The sequence below is a fragment of the Protopterus annectens genome, chromosome 4.part0, assembly GCF_019279795.1.
Source record: "Protopterus annectens isolate FY-2018-M chromosome 4.part0, PAN1.0, whole genome shotgun sequence".
Taxonomy (NCBI): Eukaryota; Metazoa; Chordata; order Ceratodontiformes; family Protopteridae; genus Protopterus; species Protopterus annectens.
In genome coordinates this window covers 213,018,368-213,032,765 of record NC_056733.1, presented here as the reverse complement: position 1 = coordinate 213,032,765, position 14,398 = coordinate 213,018,368, and the positions used below count along the sequence as shown (strand labels likewise).

General features: G+C 41.6%; 1 protein-coding gene across 3 annotated transcripts in view; it reads left to right on the top strand.

Moving 5' to 3' along the window:
• LRRC45 (leucine rich repeat containing 45) overlaps positions 1-14,398 on the top strand; it is a 1,637,099-nt gene that overhangs the window by 937,191 nt on the left and 685,510 nt on the right. For all 3 annotated transcript variants that reach the window (XM_044068217.1, XM_044068216.1, XM_044068218.1), the window contains one exon: positions 4,057-4,134. In XM_044068217.1, the coding sequence (XP_043924152.1) occupies positions 4,057-4,134 (78 nt within the window). The remainder of the gene's footprint in view (positions 1-4,056; positions 4,135-14,398) is intronic.

Sequence of the window (14,398 nt, the reverse complement as noted above, 5' to 3'; positions counted from 1 at the left end):
TCAAAACGCTGTCTCATCACAACTCGTTACCCCTTGTTCCCTATTTGAATTTTTTAGTGACCTGAGATTTAAAAGATGCACATCATCACATTGCAGTAAGTCTGTATTTCAGACATTTCTTAAGGTTTTCTTTCTGAGAATCACATTATCGGTTCTCTGCATTACCCTTTGGTCTATCTTCTGCTCCAGGGGTATTCATAAAGTGTCTGGCTCTTGTGAACGCATACCGCAGATTGCAAGATATTCATGTTTTTCCTTATTTAGATGACTTTCTTATCTTTTCAGAGTCTTTTTCAAAGTGTCAGGAATCTCCCTGATGGGTAAGGAGTCTTCTTCATAGGATGGGATTCCAAGAGACCTTACAGAGGTTTTGCCTGAATCCATTCTCACAAGATTGTTTCCTGGGGTAGCTCTTGGAGACCCCAGTTTTAAGATCTTTATTTTCACAAGACACTACAGGTCTGTATTTAGGCATATTCCTGATTTTTTTCCACTCAGACTACCATCTCAGTAAGGGAATTCCTAAGGATTTGGGATTTCATGCCTTCTGTGAAATTCACGACACCCCCTTGCAAGACTCCACACAAGAAAAATCCAATGGTACCTGAAGTCTCCTGAGATTTCAGATTGCAATTGGGGCATTTGTGAAAAGGCAGATTTTATGATAGAGACACAATATTTCTTATAGGCAGACTTTGCTTGGGAAGCAGTGTCTATGGTGATAAAAGTGCAGGGTCTTTGGAACAAAAAAGGCAGATTAAAACACACAAAAATAAAAAAGACATCAGCTCTTTTAAAAGCTGCCAGTTTTCTCAACCAGCTGTGGTCCTGGGGACTTCTTCAAGTGTTTACAGGCAACACCACGGTAATGTGGTGCATAAATAAGCAAGATGGAACCAGATATTGCCCTCTATACAAGCTAGCCATAGTAGCCTGGAATGTAGCTTTTCAGGACAATATAACTCTACAGGTATTTTGCATACTCTGAGGAAAATTGTGTGGCAGACAAGTTCAGCAATGCCAGGGCAGATCCTCAAGAATTGCAGCTGAATCAGGGGATCTTCAGGAATTGATCCAACTGTGTGGAATCCATTTGCCTCCACTCACAACAATCAGTTGGCAAAATTCTGTTCCAGGACTCCATTTAAGCCATGGTCTCAAGCTAAATGCAAAAAAATGCGTAGTAATCCCCTTTGGAAAAAACAGAGTACCCGCAAACTACAACATAGGAGGTAATCCTCTGAAATCTGAAGAAGAAATAAGGGATCTAGGGACCCAAGTAGATAGCCAGCTTTCCTTTGATAACCACGTTGCCAAAGTGGTTAGAAAATCCTTCTATGTGACCCATCTGATCATGAAAGGGTTTGCATCAAGATCTAATGATGTAATGGTGCCCCTCTACTCTTCCCTCATCAGACCCATTATTGAGTACAATGCACCAATTGGAATGTACCTGGCTCGACATCTCCAGCAGCTGGAGAGACCACAGAGGTACCTAACCAAGATAATTACTGGCCTCAAACAGTTGCCCTATGCAGCACGATTGAAAAAGCTAAGACTGTTCTCTGTTGCATACCGCTTTCTCAGAGGCGATCTCTGTCTAACGTACAGAGCCATGTCCAACCCAGAATTGTTGAATATGCTCCATTTTAGCAAAACCAAATCTACTCGAGCTACACCCTCTAGGGATATAAACCTCAACACAACAATGAATAGAACATGCTGGAGGGATAGATTCCCTTCACAGAGACTTCCCTTACTGTGGAACAGGGTCCCGATCTACATAAGACAGAGCCCCTCACTATCACTGTTCAAGAGGAACCTTGATGAGTGGATGGGTAACAGAAAGTTCACACCGGGGATCACACCAACAGCACTACTAGATAGGGGCCAAGGGTACTAGCTGCTAGTACAAGAGTCTAGGGAACTACTAAAGGGGCGGTGAATAAAGCACAACGTGGCTGGGCTAATATATGCCTTCGGGCAGATAGCTCAGTACCATCCTATGAACCTATGAACCTAAGAAGGCCTGGAAGACAGATGCATTTTCTTTTCCACCCTTTCTGAAAGTGTCCATGGCAATTCTGAACATTCAGAAGAACCCCCCAAAGACCATTGTGGTGACTGTCTTCTGCCCAAGCAACAGTGGTTCTCCCTTCTTTTGGAAATGGTCAGAGGTAATCACCACAAGCTTCCTTACAGACTGGATTTATTCACATAAGGCCAGGGGTGTTCGATACATCCCAACCCCAAACAGCAAGACAAGAACGCATGCTGCTACAAAATCATATATTATGAAATGGAAAAAGGTTTTCTAGTTGGTGCCCAGAAAAGACTCATCACCCATTCAGGGCTAGTATTTCTCTGGTTATACAGTATTTGTGTGATTTATTTTTCTATAGCCTGCATTACTCCCTAATCAAGGTTCATTTGTCAGCCATTTCAGCATGTTTGCCTGTGGATTCCCCTCATCCAGTGCAACCTCATGTGAAAATGTTTTTGAAAGGGATGCTCTATAAGACATCTCATAGGAAACAGGTGGCTCCTCCACGGAATCTTAATTTTGTGTTAGAAAAACTAACTTTTGCTCCATTTGAACCAGATTATCAAGCTGACTTGAGGTTAGTAACATGGAAAATGGTCTTACCAATTCCTCTGCCCTCTGCAAGAAAAGTATCTGAGTTACAAGTTCTCACGTTGGTCAACCTTATCTGATTTTCCACAAAGATAGGGTTTCTTTAAGAACTAATTCTTCATTATGTCTGAAGTGATATCTTAGTTTAACTTAAGCCAAGCTATCCATCTTTCTTTCTTTCTTCTTTCCAGAACCTAAAATGAGGGAGAATTCTCCATACTGATTTTTTAAACAGAAAGTTACCTTGAAAACCAACAACTTTTGCATTCAAAGGTGCAAGTTCAAAGTTTTATCTTGAAAGCTTCTCGCCTTTTGTCCATTGCTGTTAGGGTAGCATCTCTGGACTTTTCTAGGGCTCTATTAGTCCTGCTTTCTTTTAAACCTCATTCCTGCCCTGTATGTATTGTTCCCACAGTTCCCATTTTCCTATGTAGTTTGCTCTTACCCTTTTCTAAAGATCTCAGTTCCATTTGTTTTATCTCTGTTACTATATTCACTATTTCTAGTATAGTTGGATTAGATTTTGATTTCCATTTTCTAGTAACTGCTTTTTTAGCAGCCACTATAGTTAGACACAGCAAGGCCTTACCATGTCTAGGCAGTTCCAATTCTGTATCATAGCACAGAAAAATCATTGCCATCGTCACTCCAATCTGCTCACGCAACATCTCTGACCGTTCATCTCGTAGGGAATCCTTAAAATCTGCCAACTCACCTTACTCCCAGAAAATATGTTTCCAATTGCCTCTTTCTTCCCCATCACACCGCTAACATTTGCTGTCTACCTGAGGAAGATTTATCTAGAGTCTACTTGGGGTATAAAAATATCTATGTAAACATTTCCAAGCAAAAATTCTAAATCTTCTAGATTTTATTGCTTATTTGGGAGACATCGATGATTTTAACATTCCCTTGAATTGCCTGCCTGTCATGTCATCCATAGAAAAGCTTGTCTTACTCTTTCCAGTTGTGTGTAATCTGTAACCATGCACATACACTGCATGCTCAGTAACTATGTCCTGGTCCCATAGTACAGCATACCAAGCTATTCTGTGCCCAAAACAAGTATGTTGGTGATAAATGACATGTGAACACAGCATTTAGGTAATGTGTTTGGCACATACTTTGTGTCCTTTAAGATGGAAAATTTAACAGAATTGTCAGTGAACACACTGCAGACTTCAGAATTGTTCCAAGAAGTAGTTTCCCAATGCTCACGCTCACACACACACACACACACACACACACACACACACACACACACACACACACACACACACACACTGCAAGTGCTGATTGAAGGTTTCATCACTATCCCATCTGTCTAAAACTCATATTACTGTCCATGTAAGACTAGTGCACTGAAGCCAGGCTTTTTATTGTATTCATTCCTTTATTAATTCTTTTCATTTTTTTTTCAGGAAGCTGGCATGCAGCAGGCAAAGCTTGTAAGAGAATTGAATACCGCAAATGAAAAAAATCTACAGCTGAAGAACAAGGTACTACTATGAGCCAAGAACAAGAGTCAGAGTTGACTGATCAGACTTCAAGTTGCAGAAAATGGGTGACCAGTAGCTAGACTTTAAATAGTATGGCAGCTGCATGCTGGGAAGCTAGGATCTTAGGTTGTTTGAGGATTTTGTTTTTCAAAGAGGAGCCCCTCTTAGGAAAGGCACTGAATGTGAAAACCACATTCTGCATAGGAGTAAGGAGATGGTCGTTAATGATGCATCTTACTGAGATGAGCCTGTTGGGAGTATTTTTGATGGGAGTTGTGACATGCTGACTGTCTTGGGCTTGGTCTGCAGATGATACAAGTCATGAATTTGCAAGCCCTCTTGTGTGGAAAATCATATTTGGTCTTTCATGTTGATTTGGTGACCCATAAGAATGGGAGTTGTGACATGCTGACTGTCTTGGGCTTGGTCTGCAGATGATACAAGTCATGAATTTGCAAGCCCTCTTGTGTGGAAAATCATATTTGGTCTTTCATGTTGATTTGGTGACCCATAAGACTAACTAGTGTTTTCCTTCTGAAGATGCCTTGAGTTTTTCCCTCCATCTTTTTATATTTATGGTAGAAACCAGGGCAGAGAACCGTTCTCAACCTGGTTGCCAGCCATCAGCTCAGGTGTTAATAACTGAAATAAGTGCATGTCTTTCAGAAGACAGACTAGCTGTTTATCACCTTTGCTGCAGGTAGGACATTGGTAATGGTTGCCAAACAGATATTTTCACAGTGGGTTGCCCTCTGAATTATCTTTTGTCATCCAGTGGCAACCCTCCTACTGATAAATGCTGCCTTCAGTGCTTGGTCCGGAGATGCTACCATTGTAGACATTCAGACAACATCCACTCGGTCTTCATTATACACTTTACTAAGATTACTTTCTTGACTTTGACTTCAGAAGTAAGGCCACTTTTGATATGCCTGTACTTTGGGATTCACCATTTTAAATTTGGTCCTTGAACTTTTTTCTGGCTGCTTCCACCTGGTGGGTACTATATGGGATTCAGCTCAACCAAGAGCCCATCAAGGACAGCCATTGATGCTGGATATAACAGGTACAATCTTAGTTTATTAGTTGATCTGTAAAAAGACTCTACTTAATGGGTCAGGAATACCTTCCCTCCATCCTTCTGTGGGTAAATGGCTCCTACATTCTACCTCATCTGACAGAGTTCTGTGCAATTCAGTCAAGTAATTCTTGTATATTGCTAACAGTGAAACATTCACTTTTTTTTTTATTTGCAGTGTGGTGCTTGTTAGTAGCTAGAGGAAAACTGGTGGGCTGTGGAATTGAGTGTATTTATGGAGCCAGCACATGACATAAATGAAAGCTAGAATGCTTTGAGTCAGAATGAGCAGACATCCCCGATCTTGTAAAACTATGCCAGATTTTGGATGGTGGAGATCATAAACACCAACCAGTAACCCGTCAAAGAAAGTCCTGTCAGAGATAACTGATATGGTAAAAGGTTTCCTTCGCTCCTCTCGTCTCTTTTTTTCTTTAAAAAAACTTTATTATTCCATGTAACTCTAGTCATCTTGCAATCCTAATGATTGTTTCAGTTATACACTGGGCTACTTTTACATCCTAAAAGTACTACTTGTACATTCTAAAAAACTATACCTTGAGGCAGCCAGTGCTTACAAAAGTAATCTACTCTTCAGTTCATTTAACTTAGTTAACATATTAACTCCTTGTCAATCCTTTAAAATTATAGACTATAATCCTCAAGTATCAAATGTATTTCCCATGAATAGTAAGAAATCAATTAACTAAAGATCCAGTGCTGAGTCTACTAACTGTACTGTCTTACTAATCATAAAAGAAACATCACATTCATCAGTAACCCCACAGAAAGCCAATCTCATCTACCCTTCCTAGTTTACTTAAAAAAAATAAATGCAATGAAATATGAACAGTAAACCTCAACTCTTAAAACTAATAGCATTGCAATATATCCCAGCTTCCCCCTCCAACCCCAACCTCTTCAGTCTCCTGGTCTGATAACAACCTTCCTTATCATTTCTTTATTCTTCAGATTACCTGCATTTTTTCCTCCTCTCTTTGTCAGTGTTCCCCTATTGCCTCTTCCTTTCCAGTTGTATGTTCATAATCTCCATCTGCTAATAAAGCTGTTTTTCCCTGCTCGAGCAACTTCCCTCTTCCCTCTCAATCACCTTTTCTCTTATACTGTTTCAAGTCATCTACCAACAGTATTATTAAATACCACCCACATCACAAGTAAGAATAGAAAAGGACTTTATGACATCCCCATGCCTACTTCCTTTTCAGCATTAAGGTTGATTGTTATAATAGTTTTATGCCTGAGCCAAGCATCTAGCAGTCACAGAACAAAAGAATATCATCCAAAAAGACACAACAATGGGGAAATAATCAAGTCTCTTAAAAGTGAGCCAACTGCACACCTTATTTTTCTGTTCTCATAGGCTGTGCCATATCTTAAAGCAGACCAGGATGCAGTGCAAGAAACAAGTTGATATGGGAAAACTGTGATTACTTTTGGTGTGCTGCTTTTTTTAAACATCTTTATTAAATATGACATTTTTAAAAGGTGACATAGGTGTACTTACAGTAGTAGAAAACAAACCATAATAACATTTCAATTATATTCCTGCATATTCATAATTTTTTGTTTTAACCATTTTCATTCACTTCAACATTGCATACATTTATCAATTCCTATCTTCCTTTAAATTTCACTCCTACTGAACATTATTCTATATATAGTGCTTCGACAAATTCCATTTCATTCTATGTATTTTGCGTCTTCCATTTCTAAGGGTCCTCCTTCCATTTAAACTTGTTAAGGCCTTACTATGTCTAGGCAACTCAGATCCTATATCCCAGCTTGAAAGAAGCATTTCCTTAGTTACAACCAGTTACTCATCCAACATTTCTGATAAAAAAAACTCTGTAGGGAGTTTATTAAAATCTGCCAGCACGTTACCTACACCAAATAGTTTCCCATTACCTGTCTCTTTTCCTTCACACATTCAGCATTTTTTGCCATTTATATGAGGAAACATTCTCTGAAGTCTGCTGAGGTACAAAAATATATATGCAAACACTTCCATGCAAAAATCTTGACCCTTCTGAACTTTGTTCCTTACTTGACAGCAATACAAATGTCCTCCCACTCTTCCTTTGAAAATTGCCTTTCCAGACTTCCTTCCCAATGTTTTCTAACCTCTTTTGATTGAATCTTACAGTTGTGGCACAATGTTTTATATGCCCCAATTATCCCTTTTCTAACAGCACCTTCTGTTCTAGACTCAACTAAAAATGCCAAAAGAACTGGTCTTTCATATGCACTTCCCTTTCCCTTTGCCTATACTTTACCTTTCCCTGGTAGAGAAGGCAGCCTCTAACCTGTGGTCCAAACTTCTGGCCTTATTCCACTCTGTTACTTTATCTTCCCTAGTTATTTGCTCTCAGTACCTTGGTTCCTTTGCTAATTTTCTCCAGTGAATTCCAGACTTTTTTCCCCTGTTTTCTAGTTCCCTACTTGCAGCCATTTTTATTGGTAAAATCTCCTGTCTCCATTTGCATGTTGGTTTAGTTTTTATAATATATTCTACCATCTCATAAACACAATATTCTGTATGATTGTTGTTATTCTCCTTAAGGATCTGTATCCAAAATCCTGTTTTTATCCTTGTTTCTTGAGCTTCCCCATTTCATAGGTTCATAGCTCGTTACTAGGCTAACAATCACTAGGGCCCTTAATAGCCTAGTCATGTACCCCAAACTCCCTTGGATCTTAAGTATCATGGGAGTCTGTACAGGAAGCATGTTAGTAGAGAGGCAACTAAGGGTTTTGTAAGGGAGAAGGGTTGTTAGAGTAATACTTCTTTCTTTGTTGTAGGACTTTGTCCATAAGGGACATGGGGTCCAGACCAAGAGAAAGTTTGATTTTCTACCTAGTTGGCAAGGTTTCATTTTAATAGGGTCAGGGATGAACTCTGTTTATATGGATGGAGAATCTATTCCATAGTATGGGGATCCTTTGGGAAATGCATCTGTCTCTCCAGCACATTCTGTTTGTCTCAAGTGAAGTTCAGATCCCTGAGTCTAGTGATGTTCTTCATGTTTCACTGATGCAGTCCTGACTTGTGAGCTTTCCTGCTCTGGAATCCCTTGACCAGCCCAACTACCATAGTAACAGTCTCCCTCCTCCCAAGGCTGGTAGATGTTCTACCCTGACTTCAATACATTTGAGTATAAAGGGAGCCAACCACCGCCATGACATCAGTCTTTCTTGCTGTCAGAGCCTGAAGCAGTGTTTCAGTGCGTTGGTCAACCCGCACCAGAGAGAAGTCTTGTAAAGCTAAGTACCCTGTTGGGGAACCCTTTTTCTTGATTTAACTCATGTCAGATAAGGTTAAAAATTATCTCTGCTGTGGTAAGTAAATCCCACACTGAGACTTTCATACTTTGTGTGTTACCTGTCTAGGCCTGAATAAATACCTTTTCAGAAATCCCTCTGCTGACCCAGAGGTTGTCACTCCAGGTTCCAAGGGAGCAAAGGTCAGCTCTTCTAAGAACCCTTTATCTACTGAGGAAATCAGGACCCTTGATAGGTTTTGTAAAAAAAGTGTACACTTCTGCCACCCTAGCCATGAGGGCCCTTAACTGCCAGTTTCATATGATAAAATAACAGCAAAGTATTTTAGATGAAATGAAACAAAAGATTTCCTTCCTGGAGTACAGGAACATTTCTAAGGAATTGTTGGACCTTTGCCATTCCAGCTCCCAGGTGGCTAGATAGTCTTCACGCTGTGGCTATGATGATATGGAGGCCTCTATGCCAAACAGCTGCATCTGGTTCTGTCATTAGAAGGCATGCTTGGCTTATTGAACAGACTCTACCAGACTATGTCAAATCCACACTTCTAGATGCACCCCTGGATAAGGACTTCCTTTTTGGGTCAAAGGCTGAGGCTGTACTGAAAAGATGGAAGATAAAGCAAAATCTATGCAAGCTGTAAAGTACTTCCTCCAAGTTCAGCCTCCCAGGTTTAGCAGGAATTTTCCCACCAAATACTAGTCCTTTCTCAATCAAAAGGTGGCCAGAGAAAACCTCGCAGGGAAAGGCCTTAAAGGCAGCAGCAATTGCAAAGGCTCAGGCAGTGGTCCTCAGGAACCCCCAGCCAGGGGATTTCTAGGCCACAGGGTTCTGGCAGAGAGTAGCAATGACTCTTTCTTTCCCCTTCCCTCCAAACCTACCTCCCCAGAAAAGCTAGGAGGAAAGCTATCCCTGTTCAAAGAAAACTTGTCCCTCATTAGTTTAGACAAATGCGTTCTGAGGGTTATCTCGGATTGTTACAAGCTCACTTTCAAAGAGTTATTAAGATACTCATGTTACCTAGATGTTCAACAAAATCAAACAACAGAGGCCCTTTCTCAGATTCACAGCCTGTGTTCACAGGGCTCAGTGGAACCAGTACCAGATCATCAAACAGGGAAAGTATTTTACTCCAGGTTATTCCTGGTTCCCAGAAGGAAGGATCTTGGTGCCCTATCCTAGACCTGTCCACCCTCAATCAGTCCCTGCTGGTACCAAAGTTCAAAATGTTGACTCTTCAAAAATTTCCCATGATAACCCCTCAGACCTTAATGGTCACCTTAGATCTAAAATATGCTTACTTACAAATTCCTGTAGAGAAATCTTGTGGAAGCTTTCTTTGCTTCAGGGCAGGTACCACTCACTTTCAATTCTCTGCACTGCCCTTTGGTTTGTATACTGCTCCCAGAGTCTTCACAAATTGGTTAGCCCCTGGGATTGCCTTCTGCAGAACAAGAGGAATCCAAATTTACCCCTACCTTGGATGACTGCCTCATTCAAGCAGTGAGGCAGTCAAAGCTCCTCAAGGATCTGGTCTTCACTCAGACCCTCCTCACCTCTTTGGGGTTCACCATAAATCTTCGCAAATTCAGCACAGCCACTTCCACCATGATAGCTTTCCTGGGAGCTCTTCTGGATTCCTCCCTTCAAAAGGCCTTCCTTCCAGAAAAGGTCTCCATCCTGACTCAGTACTTCCAACACATTATGCAGAGACAGCGCATCTCAGCCAGGGAATTCCTCAGAGCATTGGGATACATGGTATCTTGTATCCTCATGATCCCTCTGGCCAGACAACATATTAGGAAGCTCCAGTGGTACCTCAAGAATCTGTGGTTCCAGCACTCACAATCTCTGGCGACAGAAATTCCACTGATCCCTTGCCTCAAAGAGGAATTTGCATGGTGGACACAGGCATGTGCCCAGAACCTGGGTCTCTCCTTTAGGTTCATCCTTCGTGGCCAAACTTTAACCAGAGATGCTTCAGAGGCAGCCTGGGGAGCTCATTTCCAACACCTTCAGTCCCAGGCAGATGGGAAGCTCAGTTCAGACATGAGCACATAAACTGGAAAGAACTGATGGCAGTTCAAAAGGACCTACTGTGAAAACCAGGGGTCCTGCTTCTCAAAACAGACAACCCCAAGGTAATGTGCTACATAAACAGGGAGGCACCCACTCTTACCGTCTTTGTTGACTAAAGATGCAGGTGTGGGAGACAGCTCACTCACTGGGGTTGCACTGCATGGCACAGTACCTCATAGGGACTCAAAATACTGTCGCAGATCATCTCGGCAGCCACCTGATGGATCCCCTCGAGTAACATTTGCATCAGGAAACATTTCTCAGCATAGTCTCCACAAATGGGATCCCCACATATAGCCCTCTTTGCCACCAAAGAAAATGCTCAGCTGAAAAGATTCTGTTCCAGGAGCAAACTATCCACAGCCTGGAGGACAGATGCTTTCTCCTTCCTTTAGAGCCACTTGTTCCTTTATGCATTTCCTCCTCTGCTTCTTCTTCGAAGAGTCTTCCTGAAAATCAGAGAAGAAGGCCCAAGGGAATCCTTCACTCCTTGGATTTATACAGACAGCTTTGTTATTATCTTGGCATAACTAAATCTTACAGGAAATCGTCTTTGTGTCCTTTGCCATTGGCTCAGAAGGGAAACCAGTCTCCAAGCAGACTATCTCCAAGTGGATCTCTCACTGTATTTCCTTTTGTTACAGCCTCATTGGCAAAAAGTCTCCTGAAACTGTAAGACTCACTCTGCTAGGGCCACTTCTACCTCTGCTGTCTTCCTGAAAGAAGTTCCTACCCAAAGACATTTTGGAAGCTGCTACCTGGTCATCTTTGCAAACCTTCACCAAACACTATAACTTATCTACCTTCTCCAAGTCTAGAGCGGGATTTGCCACTGCCATCTTGTAGGGTATCCTCTCTTTCCCATAATTGTCCTTCCACCATCATCTCAACTTTGGGGATTATCCCACAAGTCAGGACTGCAACAGTGAAATGAAAAGAACATAGTACAGTTGTGTACACTTACCATAAATGTAGCTGTTCAAGTGTATTCACTGTTGCAGTCTTCTTTCCCTCCCTTCTTCCCCCTTTTTGCCTATAGTAATAGTCTGCTTCTGTTCTCTTCGGCAACCAAAGAACCCCCTGGGTGGTCACCCTGCAGGCCCCTTTTCTACATTTTTCCCTTGCTTATGCTTCATCCTAGGGGCTTTTACCTTCTAAGGGGCAAGAAAAAAACTGATGTCATGGCAGTGGCTGGCCCCCTTTATACCCATGTGTACTGACATCAGGGTAGGATTTCCACCACCCTTGGGAGGAAGGAGATTTTTACTCTGGTAGTCAGGCTGACCAAGGGCTTCCACAGCATGAAATCCCACAAGTCAAGACTGCAACAGTGAATACACTCAAACATCTACATTTATGATAAGTGTACATGACTGTAATTACTGGTGGTGTTTGTTTTGCGCATATAAAACTGATCCATCAGGGCTGGGTCTGAGGAAGCTCTGTAATCCAGGCAAAGATCCCCTCTCAGCAGCATGTAGGAGACTGAATGCAGAGACAGAGCCCTTAGACGATCAGTGTAGAACAGGATATTCATGCCTTAAATTCTAGTGAGAAACCTTTGTGGGCAGTCCAACTGTTGAAAGGTGCATGCCATAGGGGGCATTGTACTCAATGATATCGCTAGTAAGGGCTGAGTAGATTGGTACTGTAAATTGCTTGGACCTGGATGCCATACCCTTACATATAAATTGGGCAACTTAGAATGATTATTTTGCTATCATGTTGGTCAGAGGCTAGATTACTGTCTACATATATTTGCAGATCCCTTACTGTTGCGACAACTTTTTATCGATGAAGCAATTAACTTAGGTTGACAGTTTCCCAGTGGGCAATATAATGCATTTTTTACCATTGAGTTTTAGGCTATGGCTTTGTCTACCAATCATTTGCTTGTGTTAAACTCTCTGGCAAGATGTTGGTGTCTTGGGGGGATCTGTAACAGCTTCCAATTTACAGTCATCTGTAAAGCTAAGCCAGAGGCTTTTAACGTTAGCCTTTACTTCTGAGATGTAGATGCCAAACAGAAGCAGGCCCAGCACAGAGATGTGGGTTATTCTGCTGGTGAGCTATCATAGTGGAAGGTGGTCTCATCACTCCTGACGTCTAGGGTCCTGTCTATCTAGCAAGTTATGTAGGGATTTATACCTAGCTCAGAGAGCTTTTCAACAGTGCCTGAGTTGGGTATTTTATCAAATGTCTTGGCCAGATCAAGATACGCAGTATACATTGTTTTACCCTTATCTGTTATCTTGGTAACCTTCTCAAAGAAGTCTACCAGGTTAAGTAGGCATAAGCCTTCCCTTAAAGCCAAATTGGGATGGGTTTAAATTTTGTAGGTAGCCAATGTCCCTGTTTATCATTTCCATGATAATTCATTCCATGACTTTGCATGTTAGGCTCATTAGATTGATGGGTCTGTAGTTCCTAGGTTGATGGTCTACCCTTGTGGAGGGGGGTAACCATTGCAGTCTTCCATTCACTTGGAACATAGCCTGTTTCGAGGCTATAGTTGCAGACTGCCTCAAGGCTATAGTTGCAGACTGCCTCAAGTGGTTAGGTAGTGTTTTAGTCTGTTCAGGAGGCAACCAGGGATGTGTTGAGCCCCATAGAGGAGGTGTTCTTGGCTTTAGCAAGTGCTGCCAGCACCTGGTCATTGCTAATAGGTGGGGGAGTGGGGGTGAGGTTTGAGCTGAATTTATCAGCCATTTGATTTGCTGTGTCACTCTGACTGGTGAAGGTGATACCATTTACCACCAGTTCAGCACTCTGCTGTGTGCTACCTGTAAAGTTCTGGACACAACTGAAGAAAGCCTTGTGATTGTCTTTAGCCTGCAAAACTATCCTCACCTCATAGTTCACCTTGTTGGATTTGACTTGTTAGTTTCTCATTTAGTTGTACAACAGAGTGCTTGTTTTTAAGGAAGTTGTTCTTCATGATTTTGGCCATGAGGTTTTTTTTTTTATTATTATTACTATATATTTATTTTGTACCCTGTTTAGGTACGGATTCCACTAGTGGGGTTTGTTTTAGTGCTTGCACTGGGTTTACTTTTGGTAGGTATTGAAGCCTCTATGCAGCCATTCACATATTTGTATAGTAGCGCTCAATAATTCTGTATATGTAGCTGTGGTTTTGGACCTAGGGGGGAACCTTGAATTTTGACAAAGGAGACAGTTTTATTTTCCATCCTTACTAATGAGAATGTGAAAAGGGGGTGAAAAAGGGGATCAGGTGAAACACTCTCCCACAATGATGAGTACCAGATTCAGGATGTTTGATCGTATAGTTGGAGTAGGCACTGTCTGTTCCAGGGTGTTTGTGTTAAAAAAAAGTCCAGGAAGGATTGTGCCTGTGAGTCTGAGGCAGTGTAAATTTTCCTGTCTGTACAGTAGTTAGTCACCCATAAATAGGGTGTTTGATTGGATAGCGAGCGACTCTAGTAAGTTTAGGTAAGTGTCATGAGACTCTAGGGGTATACGTAGTGACCTATAGCTTTATACCTCCACCTTTGGCCCCAGTCTGTGCTCTTGTTGGTCTAAATGTGTGGAAGGCACTGTAGCCTTTCACTGCCAGAGTACTTTCTATGGCTTTAAACATTGTCTCATTCATGTCACAGATGTCTACATCCTCAAGTGTGTGGAGGACTTCAGGATTGGAGTATTGTGTTTAGATTCCTAGCATTGAGCAGTAGCACCTTAAGGTTGCTTGGAGACTTTTTCCTCTGTGTTGGTAGTTTTGTCTTTTTGGCATTTCCTAAAAAATGCTCTAAGGGGGTGGATTAAAGTTTTAGCCAATATTCAAAA